The 21,269-nt window shown below is 42.0% G+C and overlaps 1 protein-coding gene across 4 annotated transcripts in view; it reads right to left on the bottom strand.

Annotated features, from left to right (window-relative positions):
* CPLANE1 (ciliogenesis and planar polarity effector complex subunit 1) overlaps positions 1–21,269 on the bottom strand; it is a 163,988-nt gene that overhangs the window by 57,801 nt on the left and 84,918 nt on the right. For all 4 annotated transcript variants that reach the window (XM_089687835.1, XM_089687836.1, XM_089687838.1 and 1 more), the window contains exons 28-36: positions 15,828–15,973; positions 15,021–15,091; positions 14,850–14,926; positions 14,075–14,267; positions 9,961–10,245; positions 7,150–7,875; positions 5,007–5,167; positions 1,507–1,627; positions 1,337–1,394 (exon numbers count right to left, since the gene is read on the bottom strand). In XM_089687835.1, coding sequence (XP_089543961.1) covers positions 1,337–1,394; positions 1,507–1,627; positions 5,007–5,167; positions 7,150–7,875; positions 9,961–10,245; positions 14,075–14,267; positions 14,850–14,926; positions 15,021–15,091; positions 15,828–15,973 — 1,838 coding nt within the window. The remainder of the gene's footprint in view (positions 1–1,336; positions 1,395–1,506; positions 1,628–5,006; positions 5,168–7,149; positions 7,876–9,960; positions 10,246–14,074; positions 14,268–14,849; positions 14,927–15,020; positions 15,092–15,827; positions 15,974–21,269) is intronic.

Raw genomic sequence — 21,269 nt, 5'->3', positions numbered from 1 at the left:
TGGTACAGTTAGCTGAAAAGGTCACAAAGTGATACAGCATCCTCCTTTCAGAGTGCCCCCCTGCGTTATCCATACAGGGCAAAGCAAGAAACTCTCACTAAACTCTTCCTTTACCCAGCAACACAGAAGTTTCCTCACTTCAGCACTGCTCTGTTTAACTGTCAGGAGTCAAGTGGTATACCCAGGACTTCCTAGTGTCACTTCCTCAGTGAGGAAGCCAACAGCGGAGGCACTGCAAGCCAGACAAGGACAGCCAAAGGGCCATATGTGACCCTGGGGTGGCAATTTGCCCAGCTCTGTGTTAAAGCATTGTCCCAAACAGTCTCTGTCACTTTTTTTTTTAAATCGGGTATTTATTTATTTATTTTTATTTTTTTAAGTATTTTCCAGTTAAATAAAAAAAATACAAGTATTTCAATGCAGATGAGAAACAGAATACACAGTTCAAAGAAAAACAAAGTGTTGAAGGCACACAGTGTAAAGATTGTGCATTGGAGGGGTTCACAAGACTTAAAACTTTTACTCATACATTGAAAAGTATTCCCACGACCCTCAGCGAAAATCCATGTCAAAAGCCATTTCAATATTCCAATGTAGGATATGTATCGCAATAAACTTTCTGCAGTTGCTAGAGAAATTACCTATCCCCTCTAATCAGCAGCCATGGGTAAGGAGCACATGGAATCATTAGAAGACAGCCACGAGGGCCATGTTTTTGGAAAACTTTTTTGGGCAACCCCTGTATTTGTAAGACAGCACTTCCCTCCGTAGATTGTAATTAAGCTCATCAGGCCATTGTGATGGTGTGTTCACTGATGTGTGTTGATGAGGCTGCAGATAGGCAGCACTGATAGACAGCACTGATATGCAGCCAGGGCAATGGTAATCAGTGCCCTAATTCAGTGCAGATCTGGTCGGTGACATTTGCCGGTTATTGGCAGTACTGTCCTCACGTTGAGACAGCGTGAAGAAAGTGCTGCCGATAACTGGCAATTGTATTTACTTTGTGATCAGCTGTGTCATTGGACACAGCTGATCACATGGTAAAAGGCCACTGTGATTGGCCGTTTACCTAGCCATGTGATCAGCTGTGTCCATAGGAGACAGCGATTACTGACAGTGCCAGGTGCGTGCCGCTGAGGGCACATTCTAGGAGGCGTCGTATGACGCCCTCCCAGAACTGGACAACAGCGCTGTAGCTATCTTTTGGAACCATTTGGAATAACCATTTATATCTGTCAAAGTGTTGCCCACGAATGAAGGTGTAACTGCCTTGGACTTGAGTTTGACATGTCTACTTTACAGTATTCCCTGTATATATATTACTTTTACTTACCTAATGGAAGTACAAATTCATTGCTCTCCATTAAATTAGGTTTATGATGAAGTTCTTTCTAGAGATAAAGACAGACATCAGGTTAATGCACAGGTAATCTGTCTTTACAGCCATCCATTGGTGCTGCACAAAGTTAGTGACAAAAGACCACGGGAGAGAAATGAAGTTACCTCTTTTTCCACAACTTCATCAAAGTTATTTGGAATGATGATTGAGTCTTCTGGACGAAATGTAACAGATGTTTTCTTTTCTTTCTTCTCGCCTTTTTCTTTCAGAGTTCGCCTCTTTTGTCTAAAATAGAAAAGTGCAGACGATATACAGATTGATTGCTTCTTGCGTTGGTATATAATTTGCAAAAAGACTTGGTCTGTTGGCAAACATTATGCTTATTATGTTAACATTAAAAATGGCAGCATGGTATAGTCCAAATATATAAATAAAAGATGATTTTGGACTTGCATGTAAATACCATATCTAGGCAAACAGAACTGTGCCAACAAGGCCCAGCAAAAACTATAAGGGTCAAAATACCCAAATTCACAGTACTGCTACAAGAACCTTGTGGTAGAAGATCTGACATCAACTTGGTAGAACTCTGACTGTCCTTGGGAAGTTTTTGGTTCATTTGAGAGAAGAAAGTGGTGAAGGGATAGAGTACAGAACAATTTTGTACCCCTTTGAAACCACTGCCTGGACTCAGACATCTGTGACCCAGAGAGGGGAAAACTCTGACAGATTACCTAACACCCCCCCCCCCCACACACACACATACTCCTATGAGTGAGGTTGCCCCTTTCAATTGAAAGAGGGCTTTGGGGAAGACTTGGTGGGCTTTACGTCCCATGTCTTGCACCAGAAGGAAGGGCTGAACTTAGGTTATGAAGATGAAGCCTGAGTACAGAGATTAGGTGCTCTGCATTTTGAGGAGGTTGAGGCTCCCAAGGAGGGGGGTTTTGGGATAGTCTGCTGTGAAAGTAAAACCTTTACTCCTGTGACATATTTTATGAACTAGTCAAGTGCCTCCCCAAAAAGATTTCTACCTTGAAAGGGTATATGTGTGAGGCCCTTTTTACAGGCAACTTCGTTTGTCCAGGCTTTGATTCACAGGATTCTGCACGTGTATTGAGATTAAAGCCATTCTGGAAATGTGTCTCATCGCAGCAAAGAGAAGAGCAGAAGGTAATTGTTGTAAATTCCCTGTTAAAGTGGTAGTAAAGTTCTGTTTTGTCTTTTTATTCCTACAGGTAAGCCTTTAATATGTACTCCCGTGCGTATGCGCAGTAGTGATGTGAATGCTACTCGGCCAGTCAAACGGCCACAGCCCGCAAACCTAGAAGGAAGACTGGGTGAAGATGAAAGCCTTGGGGAGCACTGACAGCGCTCCACTGGAGGGCTTCATTTTACGGCAAGTCTTTCATAATGTGCTAGTATTCGATGCATACTAGCATATTATGCTCTTATCTTGCAGGGAGAAGATTTTTTTGTTTTATTTTTTTGCGGTTTACTACGGTTTTAAAACATTGTCCTGGAAAACAGGATAATGTTTTTTCATTGCCCTAGTCCAGTTTGCTGCAATTTGACATACTGGCACTTCAGCAACAATTGCCTGCAGGGCTAGGCCTGCAAGTGTAAGTACAGCCTTTAATAGCATTTCAAACTTCCTGTCTACAGAATCTTTAAATGAAGGAACAATGTCAGTTGGCACAGTGAGATGGGTAAGGCTGAGACACTATGATCAACTACAGGAACAGAGCAGATTTTTGCAGAAGTCAAAATCTTTTCTGAAGTGATCCAGTTGTCATGGATTGTCTAGTCTATTTGTTCATGAACAAGGAATGTCTTTATAGGTTTGCACGAAGTTTCAGGTGTAAGAATGTGGGGGGGTTGAAAATCTTTTAATCTTTTGCACCATCCTCTAATACCACCTCTATAACCTCATCATTTTCTTTTCTGTTTGCCCCATCTAGGCAGGCACATCGGGATCTGACTCAGGTAGAGACACCAGAGATGGAGGAATGTGGTATTTTGTTGCCCTGGACAAAGATGACTGTATTAATGCTATTATCTGTCTGAGATATAGAACTACAGTCGGATGCAGAGACTGGTGTTAAAATCAATTTCAGCTCCAGTGCAAGTGAAGGATCATCACACAGAGTTTGAGTGTTGTGCTGACCTTCAGCCTGAGGTTTTGTCATGGCTGCCTTTAGCCTGGTCTCAGCCATAGCTACGGGTTAGGTTATTCCTTTGTGTGATTTCCAGATGTACCGCTTTTACTGTAGTATAGAAGAGGTCCATCACCTTAGGACTCTAGCAAAAAATTGGGTATTTACAAGGCTGGTGTTATCGTGTCCAAGATGGCATCGGGAGCAGATGTCTCTTCCCGAGCTCCGACACCCTGAGCTCCCATCCGCCGCCATCCTACATGCAGCGGCCATCCGCTGCAGATTCCCGACTGCAGGTACCCTCCCTGACACCCGAGGAGGGGTGCTGTGACATTCTGCCCCTTCTCCAAGCATCCGGGGCGCGGGACAGTCTGCGGCCTACCGTGGCGTGTGAAGCCGCGGTGTTTCCTGAATCTGCGGCTGGGGTGGATCGCCGGAACGGGCGGACCGTCATACCGCCGTTCTGCCCCTCCGCTTCTGGAGTCAGGTCAGCTATTGGGGCGGACTGGGTGTCCCGCCCGCTACCTCGCCTCTATGTGGGTATTCTACCTACAGCTGACTGTTATATTGTTTGAATTAACCTTAATGTATCTCAGATATCTTGCATGTATATCAGATGCCTTCTTGTCCGTTCCTTCCTTCTTTACTCCCTTTTCCTTGTCTTTTGTCATGTGTGTTTTTGTAAAAAAAAAATTCAGGGCTCCTGGGGAACGCGGTGGACTAAATCTTCCTTTTTATAAGTCTCCATGTCGCTGAACTGGTTCAGTCCCTTCTGTCGATATAAGAATGGATTCTGCTGTGATCGCCCCGGAGCCCTCCTTCCCCCCCTTCTTTTTTTTTTTTTTGTTGATGTTGTTGTTGTCCGTGTCTTTCCACTGTTTGTCCTCTTTTATCCTCCTGTCCAATCTGTATTTAAACATATTTTACAGTTTGTGTTTGCTGTTTTATGGGTTACATCTGCAATACTATCTTTGCAACCTAGATCTCTTTATGAATCCAAGGTTTAGAACATGTATCATTCTTTGGAGGGGTCTCTTTCCGTGCCTCTCATGTTTTCTATAATGTTGATGCTGCAAAATATTCCTTTTAGAGTCTTCATTATCAGTGACCCACAAAGGTTTGCTTATCGTTCCCTTCCCATTCCCTTCCCTCATCCTTTTCTAAAAGACTCTTATGTAAACCTTTCAGTTTATGCCTCTATCAATGTATACCTTGAAAAGGCTTCCACTTGCCCAATACAATTTATATTTGCTGGTCATTGAACTTGTATTCCGAATGTCTGTTTTTCTTTGCTTAACCCTCAATAAAGCTCTTTGTAAAAGAAAAAAAAAAAAAGCTTCTTATATGCCAATGATATCCATTTTGCATGTACATCATTGCATATTGAAGAAGCCCTTGTAAAATAAGGAATGGAATTCTTGTGTAGGCACTCTACACCTGCATCTCAGAATTCATACACACTCTAAAAGACATACAGAAAAAAAAAAATTTCATATTTTGTTCTGTACCTTTTAATACTGTCTCCATCATTCCCCACTTCTTCAAAAGGATGAATGTTGGCTTTTAGCAGCTGAAAACTTTCTGGTTCACCTCTTTGTGCTGCATCTCGTTCAAACGCAATCAGGTTCTGCAGGGGGATGAGCCTAGGAGTGGGACTGATCTGTAGACTCTGACGAAACATAACACAAGGTCTCTTTCAGTGAAGTCAAACACCACGGACAGACATGCCACTTGTATACTGTATGTTGACCGATACACCTGTAATTTAATTGCCACTGCAATATGTCTATTTTTTTTCATGACTTGCGGTACTGCATTTGCCTGGATCCTCCTGCCTTCCCACATTTGCAACAGTTAACACTTCACCTGGCAGTCACACCGTGTAAAGAACAGCTCCTTTAAGTGACTTTAACTTGAAGATAGGCCTGTCTGTCATGTTAATGCAGCACTCAGTAGAAATGAAGCTGGCATGCAGGGAAATATAAAAAAAAAAACCTAAATTTTATTTTTTTTAAAGAAAGTATGTCATGAGTAAAACATGGAGGATGCCATTGCTAATCTCCTTCTAAAAATGAGAGGTGCCTGGTTGTCATTTTGACCCTATGGTTTCAATACTTCAAGAAGTAACTGACCCCGAACAAGTATGCAAATTTGCACTTTTTTTTGCCTTTCCTAATATCCATAGTTTTTCTAAGTCATTGATTTACAAAGTACTGAACCATACAATCAGGGAACTAGTATATGCAGAAAGAGGTCTGCAATTGTAATCCTCCTATATCTCTCATGATAGATTTATTTAAGGCCAATCTATATAATCCTAAAATAGAACAAACATGTATATATAGAATTGCAATGATAAAAACTTCAAAGCTGAACTCCAGGCAAATATAAGAGACACATTTAATGCAGTTCTATTTTAATTAAATTATTAAATGTATTTTTTAAATGCAAGAGAGTAAATCTGAATGTCTTAGTATCAGCCTCTTGCAATCCCCTAACAAGGTGAAGGATAACAGCAGGAACATCTTGCTGATACTAGAGAAAATATCTCTTGGTATCAGCCTCTTCCAATCCCCCTAACACGGTAAAGGGTAACAGCAGGAACCCCTTGCCGATACTAGTGAAAGTATCTGAATTAGTCTCTTCCAATCCCCTAACATGGTAAAGGGTAACAGCAGGAACCCCTTGCCGATACTAGTGAAAGTATCTGAATTAGTCTCTTCCAATCCCCTAACATGGTAAAGGGTAACAGCAGGAACCCCTTGCCGATACTAGTGAAAGTATCTGAATTAGTCGTAGTATCAGCCTCTTGCAATCCCCTAACAGGGTGAAGGATAATGGCAGAGACTCCTTACTGATACTTGAGAAAGTATCTGAATGAGCCTGGGTTCACATATAAGCGGTGCGGTATATCGCATGTGATTCGCACAGAAACCGCATCACATTCCTGTGCAAATCACATGTGATTTGTGTGCGGTGCGATTGGAGTCATACATTTTGTATGGCTCTAATAACAGTGCATCCGCACCAAAAACATGCAGAACCCTTTTTTGGGTGTGCACTAGAATCGAATTGCATGAGTATTCACACCTATTGCGAACCACTTTTGGTGTGTTAACTTAACATACACACCCGCAGCGGTTCGCATGAACGGGGTGCGTTTCTGATGCGGTGCGGAATTCGCACAGAAAACGCTGTTTTCTGTGTGCAAATTCCGCACCGCATCAGTGTGAACCAGGGCTTAGTCTTAGTATCAGCCACTTGTAATCCCCTAACAGGGTTAAGGATAATGGCAGGGAAATCTTGCTGATATCAGACACCAGTTAAGAGATTTAGTCTGTCAGCATGCATCCATAACTTAAATATCCCTCGCGTATCACGTAGCCCTTCAGCCCTTTCATCGCTGGGTCAGACTGACAGCTTAGTTTTAACAGTCTGATATTTCCTCCATAAAAAAGAATAAAGTACTGGTTAGGTTATCCTCAAGTAAGAAACGGTGGCTAATATTGTTAACCAATACTCCGAAGGTTGTGTGAGGATTTACAAGTAATTTAACAAATGGCACAGGAAGGTCTTCAAAGTCTACAGAAAAGCATCTTTCATACCTTGTAGCATTACAACAATAATCTGAGGCAATGGGCTTCAAATTACCTGAATCTGTTGGGGTAAACTGGCCTTCAGTAGAGTAAATCCAGCCACTGGTGGACCCTTTGATTGGTCAGATATCCCTGCGTGAGGTGTCGCCACTGATACAGTAAAGCTGGGATGTGGCATGGATGGGAGATACATTGCCGGGTCGGTACGCAGACGTAATAAGGGCATTCCTGCATTGTTCTGTGATGTTTCTAGCAATCTTTCTTCAGGTCTCCATCTGTTTTCCTCTGATTTCAGGAATGGTTGGCCAACAGGAACATTTTGCTTAGACAAGTTACCAACTGAATGTTTTGAGTGTCTTTTTACCACAGGCTGAGCCCATTTTGTTGCCTTCTCTGTCCTTTTGCTGGCTTTAGTGGTGGAACTGCTAATATAGGATGGAGACTGGTTTAAGTCACTGGATGACTGATCACTGGGTTGCCTAATTGATGGCCCCCATGCCTCCCTAAGTGGAGGACGATCTTTAAGTCTTGAGTAACTTTGTGCTCCAGATAGCAAGTTTAATGACATTAGAGTGGGTGCTGTGTGTAGTTTAAGTAGTGGAAATCCATTGAAGTTATTTGTTCCTGGGGGTGGGTGGAGATTCAGGGTCTTTTGCTGGTTTGATGCAGGAGTAATTAAAGGCAGGATTCCATGAGGAGCAGTACTTAATAATCCCATATTTGCTGGAATCCTTTCGCTTTCATTAACCTGGCTTGAAGGTATATTAATCTCGGGGGGTCTCTGCATAAAAAAGACAAAAATGAAAAATGCCAGCTAAAATAAGTTAATTTTGGAATGTGTTTCAAATTATATATATTTCACCATTAATTTATTATATTTATTGCAAGTACTTATATAGCACTGTCAATTTACACAGCACTTTACATATATTGTACATTCACATCAGTCCTTGCCCTCAAGCAGCGTACAAGCTAAGGTCCCTGATAACTCACATTCATATATATTAGCGCAAAGTTAGACAGGAACCAATTCACCTACCAACATGTCTTTGGAGTGTGGGAGGAAGCCAGAGTACCCGGCGGAAACCCACACAGGAACAGTGAGAACATAATTTCTCCATAAATGACTGACACATCTCATGATGTCCAGTACACACTGAAAGCTCTATGACCATGGCTGCATAGCAGTGCATTCCTTGCTATTTCCATATCATTGCATTTAGCGCTATTTCCAATGCAATCAAAAAGTAAGCGTGCACATCATTTCATTCAAAGGAATAGTTCATGCTAACAAAGAAGTCCAGAATGCTACAGTTTGGCGTGTTGACCTGCATTTTACCTCTAAAAGAACACAACTGGAGTCCTTAACACATACAACACAAAGTTAGCACAATGTGTGGCAAGTTCCCTACCTTATGCGAAACAACAGGACGTTAGCAAGCGCTTTGGTTTATATGTACCCACATGTGGCCAAGGACAATGTAGGTGAGCCTATCTATGTGCACAGCTAGTTAAAAAATATTTTTCAGCAGTCTAACATTTTCTAACTTCTAATGCCAAGCAAATGATAACAGTCTTCTTGTAGGAACACTTACCCTCTATTATTCAATAAATACAAGAGGAGTTCAAGTCAAACAGGAACTTTTGAGTTTATATAATAAATGAACAAATTTCAAGAAGTAGAAACTGCATTTATTTTTTTATATACTCCCCTGCTACATTTATACACTAATCCCAGCATTTAACTAATGCCTGGAAGGCTTCGGCATAGAAAAATTTGTCTGTACGCCTGAACCATCCTAGGACAGCCTGCTTCATCATCATTGTGTTCACTGTTCCCACAGAAATATTCATCTCTTGTGCAGTTTCATGACAGGTTATGCCTCAATTATCCACGATCAGGCATTCCACGTGCTGAATGTTCACAGGAATGACTGCTGTGAGCTGGGAACCACCATGGCCAAGGTCATCACTGATGGAAGTAGATATCTGCGGGTTTTAAGCCTCCGTTCACAAGAAACTTCATCTCCACACGCTGTTCCATGCACGCACCAACACTGTTGTCTGCCATCTTGATTAACAGTCTCAGGACTGACCTGCAACATGTGCGCCACCTATCAGTAATAGGACACACTTGCCACTTACTACTGCGTGTAGTATCGCCACGCTAGCATCTTTTTTTATACCTGTAAAATTAAAAGTCCCGGTTTGACTTGAACGCCTCTTTTATATTAAAGGTCAAAGCTAGACAAACCGTTAAAATAAAAAAGTTGCCTAGCAGGTTTTAAAACAAAGACATCAGCTCTGGCTGCAAAGCTCACTTCGTCTATGGCGCTGTCCCACCATCATTAAAGCAGACTTTTGCTGTAAAATGCAAGTTCAACATGCACTGCACAGGCCCTTCACAAACCATCTGCTATTTGAAGGTGTAAAATGAACCTGTAAATAAAAGTGTGTATACTCATCTCACTTTGTATCATCTTACACCTTTGGTGCCAACTACACTACACTCCTTTCAGTCAATTCCTGGGAAAGGCAGGGTTGCCGCCTGAACACCTGACAGCAGCTGTTTAGTCGTAATCTGAGAGGCAATCCACCCTAGATCGCTTTTCAGAGCTTTGGCCAGTGTGAACCTAGCCTAAGGGTGTTGAACTATGGCAAGCATGAGCAGTTGAGTGAACCTGTTGCTTAATATGTACAGGAAAAGCAAAGGGTTCACTTACAGCGAGCAAAAGTGAAGGTGTGAGATAAAACACTGCTTTCATGTTCAGAAGTGCAGCTGCTACAGGTATTACTGATACATATACCATGCAAACACACAAAACAACACTCTGATATAAACGTATGTAAAAAATGTTTTAAGTACCTGCAGATTCTCTTTATTGTCTAGGTGATTGACAGGCTTTGTCTCAGCAGCTTCATCTGTTCCCATCTTCACTGCTTTCTCCACATCAGCCCTCTGTGTCTGCGGATTAGCATTAATCTCTGGAGCTGGTGGAATGGCCTGAAGAGGAGCCTGTCCCACTGTAGGGATGGTCACCAGATTCCCTGTCACCTGTGCTGTATGCTGCATGATCTGCTGTATGGCTGGCAGGGCAGCAAAGGAAGACCCCACAACTTGCATCAAGCTCATGAAGTTGATCTGCTGGAGCTAAAAAACAAAATGAAAACAATTGAAAAAATCTTTTTAGTTATGCATTCTTTGTATAAATTGATATTAGTTCATTATAAGCTCCAACTCAATATTTTACACTTCAATATTTTAGTACTTACACCACGTTCCAAATTATTATGCAAATTCTATTTAAGTGTCACAAAGATTAAATATTTTGTTTTTCAGTATAACTCATGGATGGCATTGTGTGTCAGGGCTCTTTTGATCACTGAAAACAATCTCGGACACCTGTGATAATTAGATTGGCAGGTGAGCCCAATTTAAGGAAAAACTACTAAAGGAGGAAGTTCCACATTATTAAGCAGAGCACCATTTTCAAGCAATATGGGGAAGAAAAAGGATCTCTGCTGCCGAAAAGAGTGAAATAGTTCAATGCCTTGGACGAGGTATGAAAACATTAGATATTTCACGAAAACGTAAGCGTGATCATCGCACTATTAAGAGATTTGTGGCTGATTCAGAGCACAGACGGGTTGGTGCAGATAAAAGGCACATTGAGGAAGATTTCTGCAAGATCCATGCATCGGATCAAGAGAGCAGCTGCTAAAATACCATTACATAGCAGCAAACAGATATTTGAAGCTGCTGGTGCCTCTGGAGTCCCACGGACATCAAGGTGTAGAGTCCTCCAGAGTCTTGCAACTGTGCATAAACCTTCTATTTGGCCACCACTAACCAATGCTCACAAGCAGAAACGGCTGCATTGGGCAGAAAAATACATGAAGACTAATTTTCAAACAGTCCTGTTCACTGATGAGTGCCGTGCAACCCTGGATGGTCCAGATGGATGGAGTAATGGATGGTTGGTGGACGGTCACCCTGTTCCAACAAGGCTGCGACGTCAGCAAGGCGGTGGTGGAGTCATGTTTTGGGCCGGAATCATGGGAACAGAGCGGGTCGGCCCCTTTAGAGCCCCCGAAGGTGTAAAGATGATCTCTGCAAAGTATGTGGAGTTTATGACTGACCACTTTCTTCCCTGGTACAGAAGGAAGAACTATGCTTTCCGTAATAAAATCATCTTCATGCATGACAATGCACCATCTCATGCTGCAAAGAATACCTCTGCATCAATGGCTGCTATGGGGATAAAAGGACAGAATGTCATGGTGTGGCCTCCATCCTCCCCTGACCTCAATCCTATTGAGAACCTTTGGAGCATCCTCAAGCAAAAGATCTATGAGGGTGGGAGGCAGTTTACATCCAAACAGCAGCTCTGGGAGGCTATTCTGACAGCTTGCAAACAAATTCAAGCAGAAACTGTCCAAAAACTCACAAGTTCAATGGATGCAAGACTTGTGAAGCTGCTATCAAATAAGGGGTCCTATGTTACAATGTAACGTGACCTGATAAAATGTTTAAAAAGTTAAAATGTTGTTAAAAGTTTGATTGAAATAGCTTTTGATTTCAGTAAATATGCTGCAAACACAACAAATGACAATTTTCAGTTCTTTACAGCCTATAAAGTGTTTTGAAACTTACTGTGCGGAATAATTTGGAACAGTGCATTGGAAGTGTTTTATGTTTAAAAAAAATCCTGTTATCATTAGGAGGTTTGTTCAATAAAATGTGAATTGTACTCTTAATAGTTGATAACATGAGAATTATGCTGACTGTTAATTACATCAATTATTTAGGTAAATGAGAAAAATATCATTTGCATAATAATTTGGAACACGGTGTATGTGTTTAGATAGCTACCATTTGATTGCATTTGGCAGTAATTAGCAATCTTATGCACAAAGTTGTCTATGGTGCATTTAAATTCTTACAGACACTTTGTTCACTGCTAAAAGACTACTAGATGAAGTGACCAAATGCATTCAGCACTGAGGATGGTGTCTGAGTATCAATACGAAAAACTTACATAAAGAACAGCTGTCTCTGTAGTGAACACCTGCACAACTACATCAAAAGCAACAAGGTACTGCGTCAGGGAGCTAAAGCCGGCCATAGACAGATCTATGTATTTGCAGGCTGGTTGTACTGAATTTGATCTTTCTTTCAACCTCAGTACAACCAGCCTGTCGTTTTGTTTATTCGATCAATACCGGCGGCTACAGCTGCAAGCAGTGATCATTGTATTCTGACGGCGGAGAAGGCTGCCACTGTCAGAATACAATGGGATCAGTACTGAATTTGTTGATGGTGGAATCGATCAATTTTCTTTCCTTCAACCTTTGGCTGAAGGAAAGAAAATTTGTTAATGTATGGCCTGCTTAAAACTATGGGATGGATTTACTTAAGGCAAACAGACTGTGAATGTGCCATTACACTCATTTTCCTTAGTAAACGTGGTAAAGCTTTGCTTTGTAATGAATACTCAATCAAGTGCAAGAAGAAAATTAAGAAAAAAAAAAAAGAAGCAGCATTGATGCTTGCAAATGACTGGAAATTAGCAGTTTTTTCACATTTATTAAGCTCTGGGGAAAATGAGTGCAGCTGCACTTGCAAAGTGCACAGTCTATTGGCTTTTGGTAAATCCATTATCCCTCCTTTGTGTATTTCTTCCCCATCTGTGCAGTAATCTAGTGTGAAACAACTCTTGCACTTTGATTCTGTGCAGGAGTGTTCTGTAAGACACTACTTACTGCTGCTTTCACTGCTACTCTCTCTCTCTGTAGTTTTCTGCAGGTAGCCTTTAATAGTTGGACCTGCTGGGTCCCACTCATAGCTCTGCTCTCTGTTGAAATCACGACTACTTTCACTAGGTAGCAGGGTGGATAAAAATCAATGATTTTTTTAAAAAAAATCAGATTTTTTTTATTTAAATCGGATTTTTATTTAAATAAAATGCTTTTTGAGGAAAATATATTACCATCCAAAAGTTATTCCATCATGAAATAAAGATTAGTTTTTTAATTATGTAGAATAAGGCTGTATATGTTTAATTTTTTTGGTAAATAAACTCCATGAATCCATTCACAATGTCATGCTCTTCCAGAGGTTTTTGTAAGATTATTGGGCAGTTTCTCTGCCTACAAGATATTATCACAGATTCTTGGTTTACTTTTGCAGTTCTCAAAACTGAATTTGACTCAGCGGAGATCACATGCCTCTTCTTCACAGCAAAAATGTTATAACATGAACAGAGTTAAGAAAAAGACCTTCATCCTAACTTCTACAAACCTATGAATACAGAATCAACCCCTTCAGTGCTAAGTTTCAAGAAGTTCAGTGAATAGAATAGAAACAATATTTTTCTGATTGTTTGGAGTGGAATAGATCTGCACAAGAAGAAAGTGAACCTAAGTGTGAGGGGGAGGGGCTGACAGTCTAAGTTTCTTAAAATATATATATTTTGTTTAGCCAAATTAGTTAACAAACATGGATGTTTGTTTAAGCAAATCACATATGCTGTAATGTTATTGTTTCAGTTGAATAAATCTATTTAAATTGTTATTATTAAGGTAATGATTATTTTTCTCCTTCCAAAGTACAACAGAAAAGTTGTCCAAATATGAATGATTAACCTATTAAACTGGGGATAAAAAAAATAATATGAAAAGTTGTTATTCTAAAAATCTTCATCTACTTGCATATTAAAGTTATACCAGCAAGAATTAGTCTATGTAGAAAACTAGGATTTAAATCAAGCCTTACTGACTAGTGATTTAAATCGTGATTTAAATCAGTTTGATTTAAATCAAATCCACCCTGCTAGGTAGTATCTAGGTTTCAAAGGTATTTGGTGCAAAGTACATTTATATCTTAATAGGCTATTGAGGAATATATTAAAATTATTTTTGTGCCCAATAAATTGCAGAATTAGCAAGAGAAAAGTATGTTCAAAAGCAGTAAAATGTACCTGCAGTAGTCGAAACATTTCATCTTGGAACAGCTGCCTAACGGCCTCTGAAGTGTTGGCAAGCTGAGTGCCTTGTCTTTCACCAGAAGTAGGTTCTGGCAGGTTGGTAGAGGCAGCAGGAGTTGGAGCAACATTTGTGGCATTGGGTGAAGGCTGTGGAAGTGGAGAACCAGTGGACATGGCAGGTTGAATGCTAAAATAAATCACAAATGAAAATATAAACATTTTCCATTCATAACAACAAACTTGAAAAACAGGATTTCTGTACATAAAACATACCTGTACAACCTTTGAACTTTCATTTGCACATGCTGCACACTACCATTCCAAATTAATAAATACCAAATTAAGGTCAGCACAGATCTGGAGCTGTTTTCTAGTCAGTTGGCTTCTCTGTGTTGTTATGTTCCTTTAATCAACCCTAGCATGTCTGCATCATCTCCACAGCAACTGATGCTATCAACAAAGAAATTCATTCACTGACAGAGCTCTTTCTCTCACCTACTTGTGTGTGCTTTAAGAAATGATTACACCTTTTATTAAAGGAGAACTGCAAGCAGAACACAGGACTCCATAATGATTAGAGTATGAAAATACGTGCTCATCTATGTGTGTGCATTTTAGGTTTTCAAGTATAAGAGTTAACAATCCCAATTCAGATTTGGTCTTCTAAACCGCAAAGCCTACTTGTGACATGAGAACGTTTTCTTCTCACCATAAACCTCTTCATTATTGAGATTTTGAAGGAGAATAACAGGAATAACCAAAAACTTACTGTAACTGTTCTGGTATTTCTTCTACAAATGATTCTTCAGAATCCTCTGCATTCGGATCAGTTTCAGAGTATACAGTCTGTACAAAAAATACATAAAATTAATCAGATTTTCATTATTATTAGCTCTCTTATTTAGTGTGTGTTACAGCCTTACTGGAGTGAGTCACATACCTCTACTTGTGTTGGCACAGGACGTATACTGACTGAGATTTTGGGGCTTCTCTGGGTATCAGGCATATCATCTTTGGTGAAAAATATAAAGAGTTAGACAAATCTAAAACTAACTGGAGTTACTGCTAACACAAAGGGGTTTATTTACTAAAGCTGGAGAGTGCAAAATCAGGCTCACTTCTGCATAGAAACCAATCAACCTCTAACTGCAGCTTGTTCAGTCAAGCTTTGGCAATAAAACCTGGAAGCTGATTGGTTTCTATGCTGAAGTAAGCCTGATTTTGCACTCTCCAGCTTTAGTATATAAACCCCAAAATGTCATTTTATTTACACTTTACGCTTCTGTCAATTGTGGTACTTAAACGCAATAGCAGAAAAAAAACAGATCAGTGTGAAGCAGCCTAAGAAGGAAGCTATGGGCTTATTTGGGTATGTACCCCATATGTATGTCATTCCTTATATGTTGTGTCGTATATGAATGTATTAATGTGCGTTTATGTATTAATGTTTTATTAAGTAATAAAATAAATATATGCTCAAAAATGCATGATTTCAAAATAATCGTTTTCGCAAACAACAAATGTATTCTAAAAGATGTCTGAAAAACTAAGTATTCCTTAATAAGAGTTATATTGCTATTCATGTTCACTTATCAAGGCATTTGTTAGAAAATGTGGCCCCACCCACCCAGGGAGTAAATACCATAATGAAAAAGAAAAACTACCATAAATCGGTGTCAGAATGTGTTCCTAAGACAAGAAATTCAATGCTTCCTCTGGCTAGGCCTCATACATAATTATTCCTCACCTTCGGTTTCTGAAGGAATGGGGATTTGCTCCACGATAGGATACTCAGACAGGACAGACGTGTCATCAACAGACTTATCCTGAGAGGTTATTTGTTCCCCTTCCTTGCTTCTGTCACAGCTTCCCCCGCTTTCCTTGGATGATGCTCTAATAAAAAGACATGATGGGGGAAAATGGATTGGATTTGTTGTGCTGAAGGTCTCTATTACACAAGGAAGTAAATTACTAGATAAACGGTAGCAATATAATATAGATGACCTGATTTAGCCTGCAAATATCAGAATGCAAAGTTTTGCCTACCCTGCCACTGTAACTTACTGAGGCTTATACCAGCATCATGATAACATGCGAAGCGTGGTGACCTATAACAACCAATCATATATCAAAATTATTGAAGTCAGGTCATAGAAAGACAGATTATAATAGGCTGCTATAAAACAAAGTTACTTTTTATATTGCCATACTGAAATAGCCCATTTGATTGCATTTAAAATAGCAGCAAATGATGCATATTATTATTATTATTATACAGGATTTATATAGCGCCAGCGGTTTGCTCAGCGCTTTACAATATAACGGGAGACAATACAGCAACAATACAGTTCAATGCAAGAGGGATTTGAGGAGGGAGGGGTGAATGGTACAGTAGGTAGTCACTGTGGGGGATGGAGTGGTTGGAAGAGTAGAGGATTCCAGAATTAGCAGAGGGCGTGATAGGCTTCCCTGAAGAGAACGGTTTTCAGTGATCGCCGAAAGGCAAGTAGAGTAGGTGATAGTCTGATAGATTGGGGTAGGGAGTTCCAGAGGATGGGCGACGCCCTGAAGAAGTCTTGGAGACGAGTATGGGAGGAGAAAAGGGAGCTAGAGAGTAAGAGGTCTTGCGAGAAGCGGAGTGTACGGTTTGGGTGATATTTAGAGATAAGATCGGTTATGTAAATTGGGGCAGTGTTGTGTATGGCTTTATATGTCAGTGTTAGAGTTTTGAATTTTATCCGTTGGGCAACTGGGAGCCAGTGGAGGAATTGGCAGAGAGGGGTGGTGGATACAGAACGGTTAGTGAGGTGGATGAGTCTGGCAGCAGCGTTCATGATAGACTGGAGGGGGGATAGCCTACAATGAGGTAGGCCAATGAGGAGGGAGTTACAGTAGTCGAGGCGTGATATGACAAGGGAGTGAATAGGTTGCTCAGTGGTTCCCGGGGTTAGGAACGGGCATATCTTGCTCATGTTGCGGAGGTGAAGTCTACATGATTTTGTCAGCGATTGGATCTAGGGCTGGAAGGACAGATTGGAGTCCAGGATTACACCTAGTAGCCCGGCGTGAGGGGATGAACTGAGGATGGTGTTAGCGATGTTTACGGTGAAGTCAGGGGAGGGGGCGCAGGCAGGGGGGAATACTAGGAGCTCAGTTTTGGAAAGGTTGAGTTTGAGGAAGTGGAGTGACATCCAAGCTGATATGTCGCTTAGTAGGCTAGCGATGCGGGTGGAAACTGAGGGGGTGAGGTGAGGGGTAGACAGATAGATTTGCGTGTCATCAGCATAGAGATGGTAATTGAAGACGTGGGAGTTTATCAAGTGACCAAGGGAGGAGGTGTAGATGGAGAAGAGAAGGGGTTCAAGGACAGAACCTTGGGGGACCCCTACAGAGAGAGGGAGTGAGGAGGAGGTGGCAGCGTTATAGGTAACACTGAAGGAGCGTTGTGATAGATAGGAGGAGAACTCGGAGAGAGCAGAGTCGCTGAGGCCAAAAGTGTGTAGTTTTTTGAGGAGGAGGGGATGGTCTACCGTGTCAAAAGCCGCAGAGAGGTCGAGTAGTAGGAGTATTGAATAGTGGCCGTTGGTTTTTGCAGTTAGTAGGTCATTAGAGAGCTTTAGTAGGGCAGTTTCGGTATACACAGTACAAACACATAACCATACTGTGGATGTCCCTTTACATAAGAATTTTACACATAAAGCTCTAAATATGTGTTAATACAAAATACTATGCTCAGTTTCACTCTACTGTTTCCCATTAACACAGTCTCACTTCTGTGGCTATGCTAAAAAATGAGACATTGACTACTGTGACAATAAACTGGGACAGGCAGTCACACAGAGGGCAAAACTATTGGGGTCACAATTGCGACCTGGCCCCATGCTGCAGGGGGTTTGTGCGGCTCCCCGTCACATTTGTCTATACCTGGATAGGGGCGGCATGTGGAAGAACCAATCCCCTCCATTTTCCTCATGACTCCTACAGCTGCTGAAAGCCCTGCAGACACCAGGAGGAAAATGGAGGAGATTGGTTCTTTTCCACCCTGCCTATCCAGGTGTTAGGTGTTTCCAGCAGCCCTGATCCACAAAACTGAAGGGAGACAAGCTGTATATAGGAGCTCTGTCTCCCACTTCTTGCTTCCAGGCTGCTGCCGCCGCCGGGTAAGGTAAGAAAAGTGCACCCTGCCAGAGGCCACTTCTGCTTGGTAACCTACATACCTAACTCTCTAATACAAATTCTGAGTCTAAAAGAACACACAGTGTGCAGCACCTGCGATACTGTAGTGTGTCCTGGTGTCCTATTGTCCCACTGCCTCCCCCCCCCCCCCCTGCCACATTGCCCCCCCATCAAACTGTCCCCCCTCTTAGTGCTCTCCACTGCCACCACCCGTCACAGTGCCCCCACTCATACTGCCGCCTCTGGTCACACTGCCCCCCTCCTGTCACCATGCCCCCCTCCCCTCACACTGTTGCCCTCCTTTTACACTGCCCCCTCCTTTACAGTGAGCCTCTCCTGTCACCCTGCCCCCTTCTTCTCACCCCCCCCATCCTGGTCACAGTGCCCCCCCTCCTCTCACACTGCCCCCCCCCCGGTCACAGTGCCTCCCTTCTGTCCCACTGCACCCATCCTGTCACACCTCCCCCCTCCTCTTTCAGTGCCTCCTCCTGTCACAATGCCCCCCCCCCCAGTCCCATTGCCCCCACACTGCCCAAATACACTTCTTAAATGTGATGGCTGCATTAGTTCTGTTTATTAGGCTATTGTTTATTTTCACCCGGTGATCCGGTCAGTAAGCCTGTTGTTTTTCAACAGAACAGGCTCTCCTGCAGATGTAGCTGTTAAAGGGATATGTCAAACCATTTCCCACTGACAGGGGTGCTTACAATGATCAGCTTTTATTTATGTATGTAAAACAGTTATCCCAAAGGAAAAAAAAAAAAAAAGATTTGCTGTAAGTGTTAGCTGGAATTTGGCTTCGGTGTGTTATGGTGTGTGGCAGGTGTGTTACTGTGTGAAAAATGAACCTTTGCCTGTGTAGACTAAAATCCTTTCACTGGCCTTGTATCTAGGTTCCTTATTTCTTGCTGTCCCTGTGTGCTCCCTGGTCCTTTCAGGATGGAGGGGCCAGTAGATATGTCATTTACCTGCCCCTCCTTTTCTGAATGTTAGTGATCATACAATGAAAGAACAGGAAGCTCTGTACAGAGCTATTCCTGTCCATTCATTCTGTGCTGCTGAGGGTACAGAGATGGAGATTAAGTGCTGTGTCCTCAATAACCTTTCTCTCTGTTTAGACCCCTGGTATCTCACCAAAGCCCCCCAACGGGGCACATAAAAAAATTGTAAATAAATAAAAGTGGTAAAAAATACAACAAAAATTAAAAACTACTGACCTCGAGCACCGCCCTACTGACCCCATCCACTATCATACTGACACCGTCCACTACTCCACTGACTGACACTATTCATAGTCCTACTGACACAACTAGAGGAACTACCGAGGTTGCAAAAGTCAAATTTGTGCCCGGGCCCTGGAGTTTCACCATCGTAGGGGGACCCAAAATGGCAGGAAGGGGTCTACTGCAAAACATGTGAAAGGGATTTGCTGCGGGACTGTAATAAAAGGCCCTGTGAAGGGAGTAAAGGGTAAGTGGATAAGTGGGAAGGGCTCAGAGCTCGGACAGAAGAGCCCAAGCCAGGGGGGTCCTTGATGGTTTTTTGTACCAGGGTCCCTGAAGGTTCTAGTTATTCCTCTGCAGTCATCATCTTTAAATTGGACTATATACCCTTTGTAACTACAGTAAATAAAATACAAATACATGCACTTTAACCGTCTCCCGCCCACCATATAAGGTAATTATGGACTCAAGGCGGTTCTCTCGTTCTAGGAGGACGTCATATGACGTCCTCCCATTCTAACCGAGCATGCGCGGCTCCGGAAGCACGCAGCGCGGCGATCGGTGGTGCGCTGTGTCCCTCGGACACAGCGGATCACCAATCAACGGAAAGAGCCGAAGATGTCGGCTCGGTCATGCGATCAGCTGTGTCCAATCACAGCTGATCGCATGTAAATAGGGAAATGCCAGTGATCCATTTGTAGCCATGGCAGGTGAACAGAAATCGATCTACCGATTGACTTCTGTTCAACTGCCCTGTCGGATAAAAGCCACTCAATCAGCAGCTGCAGCACTTATCTGTGTGTTAAGACACTGAGCCGGGGTTCACACTGATGCAGTGCAAAATTTGCACCAGTTTCAGTGCGAATTCCTCACCCCTTCACAATTGCACCCTATTCACGCAAACCGCTGCGGGTGTGTATGCGGGTGCGGACCAAAAAAAGGGTCCTGCACCTTTTTGGTGCAGATGCAATGCGATTTGAGCCATACAGGATGTATGGCTCAGATCAAATCACACAGAATATGCATGTGATTTGCACAGGAATGCGGTGCAGTTCCTGTGCGAATCACATGCAATATGCTGCACAGCAGAAGTGTGAACCCAGGCTGAGGGAGTCTCCCTGCTGTCAGAATACAATAGCTCAGCACGGCGGGTTCCCCCATTCACTTGCAATGTGTGGATGGAGAAATTGGTTCAGTTTTTTTTATGCAGCCCGCTGGCTCAGCAAAAAAAAAAAAAAATGTAAGTCCAGAAAAAGATAAATTTAAGATTCACAGTTTGAAGTTGGGGTAAACTAGAAAATGTCCATGATACATAATTAAATTGACAAGACAGAGTGTACCGGTAATCTTCCTAGTAAATAAAAGAAAATTAGACTTGGATCATTTGTTCTGTAGACTGTTTTTACTGCATCACAGATTTAGTAAACAACCCCCATGTGTTTTAGATTTTGTTGCAGCAGCTTTTGACTTAAGCCTGGTATACACATACCGAAAGTTGGCCAGTTCAGTATGCACCAGCCAATGTTCGGCATATGTGTACTGATGTCTGTTCAATAGAAGCTAGTCTAATATCCGACTTCTGTCACATGGTCATCCTTGAAAACCACCATTATATCAGCACTTGCAGCCAAAGACTGCAAGCACTGATTAGTGTATTCTGGCAGTGGGGGAGTATCCCATCAATATACAATAGCTTGATGTTAAGGTGTTGATGCAAGGATCTTGTAAACCCGCTGGCGGGATGAAAAAAAAGAACTGAATTTGTATGCCCAGCTTAATGACGGTGAAAG

The sequence above is a fragment of the Staurois parvus genome, unplaced genomic scaffold (genome assembly GCF_062004578.1).
Source record: "Staurois parvus isolate SC_StPar_1 unplaced genomic scaffold, SC_StPar_1.0 ptg000438l, whole genome shotgun sequence".
Lineage (NCBI taxonomy): Eukaryota > Metazoa > Chordata > Amphibia > Anura > Ranidae > Staurois > Staurois parvus.
This window is presented reverse-complemented; position numbering and strand designations above follow the sequence as displayed.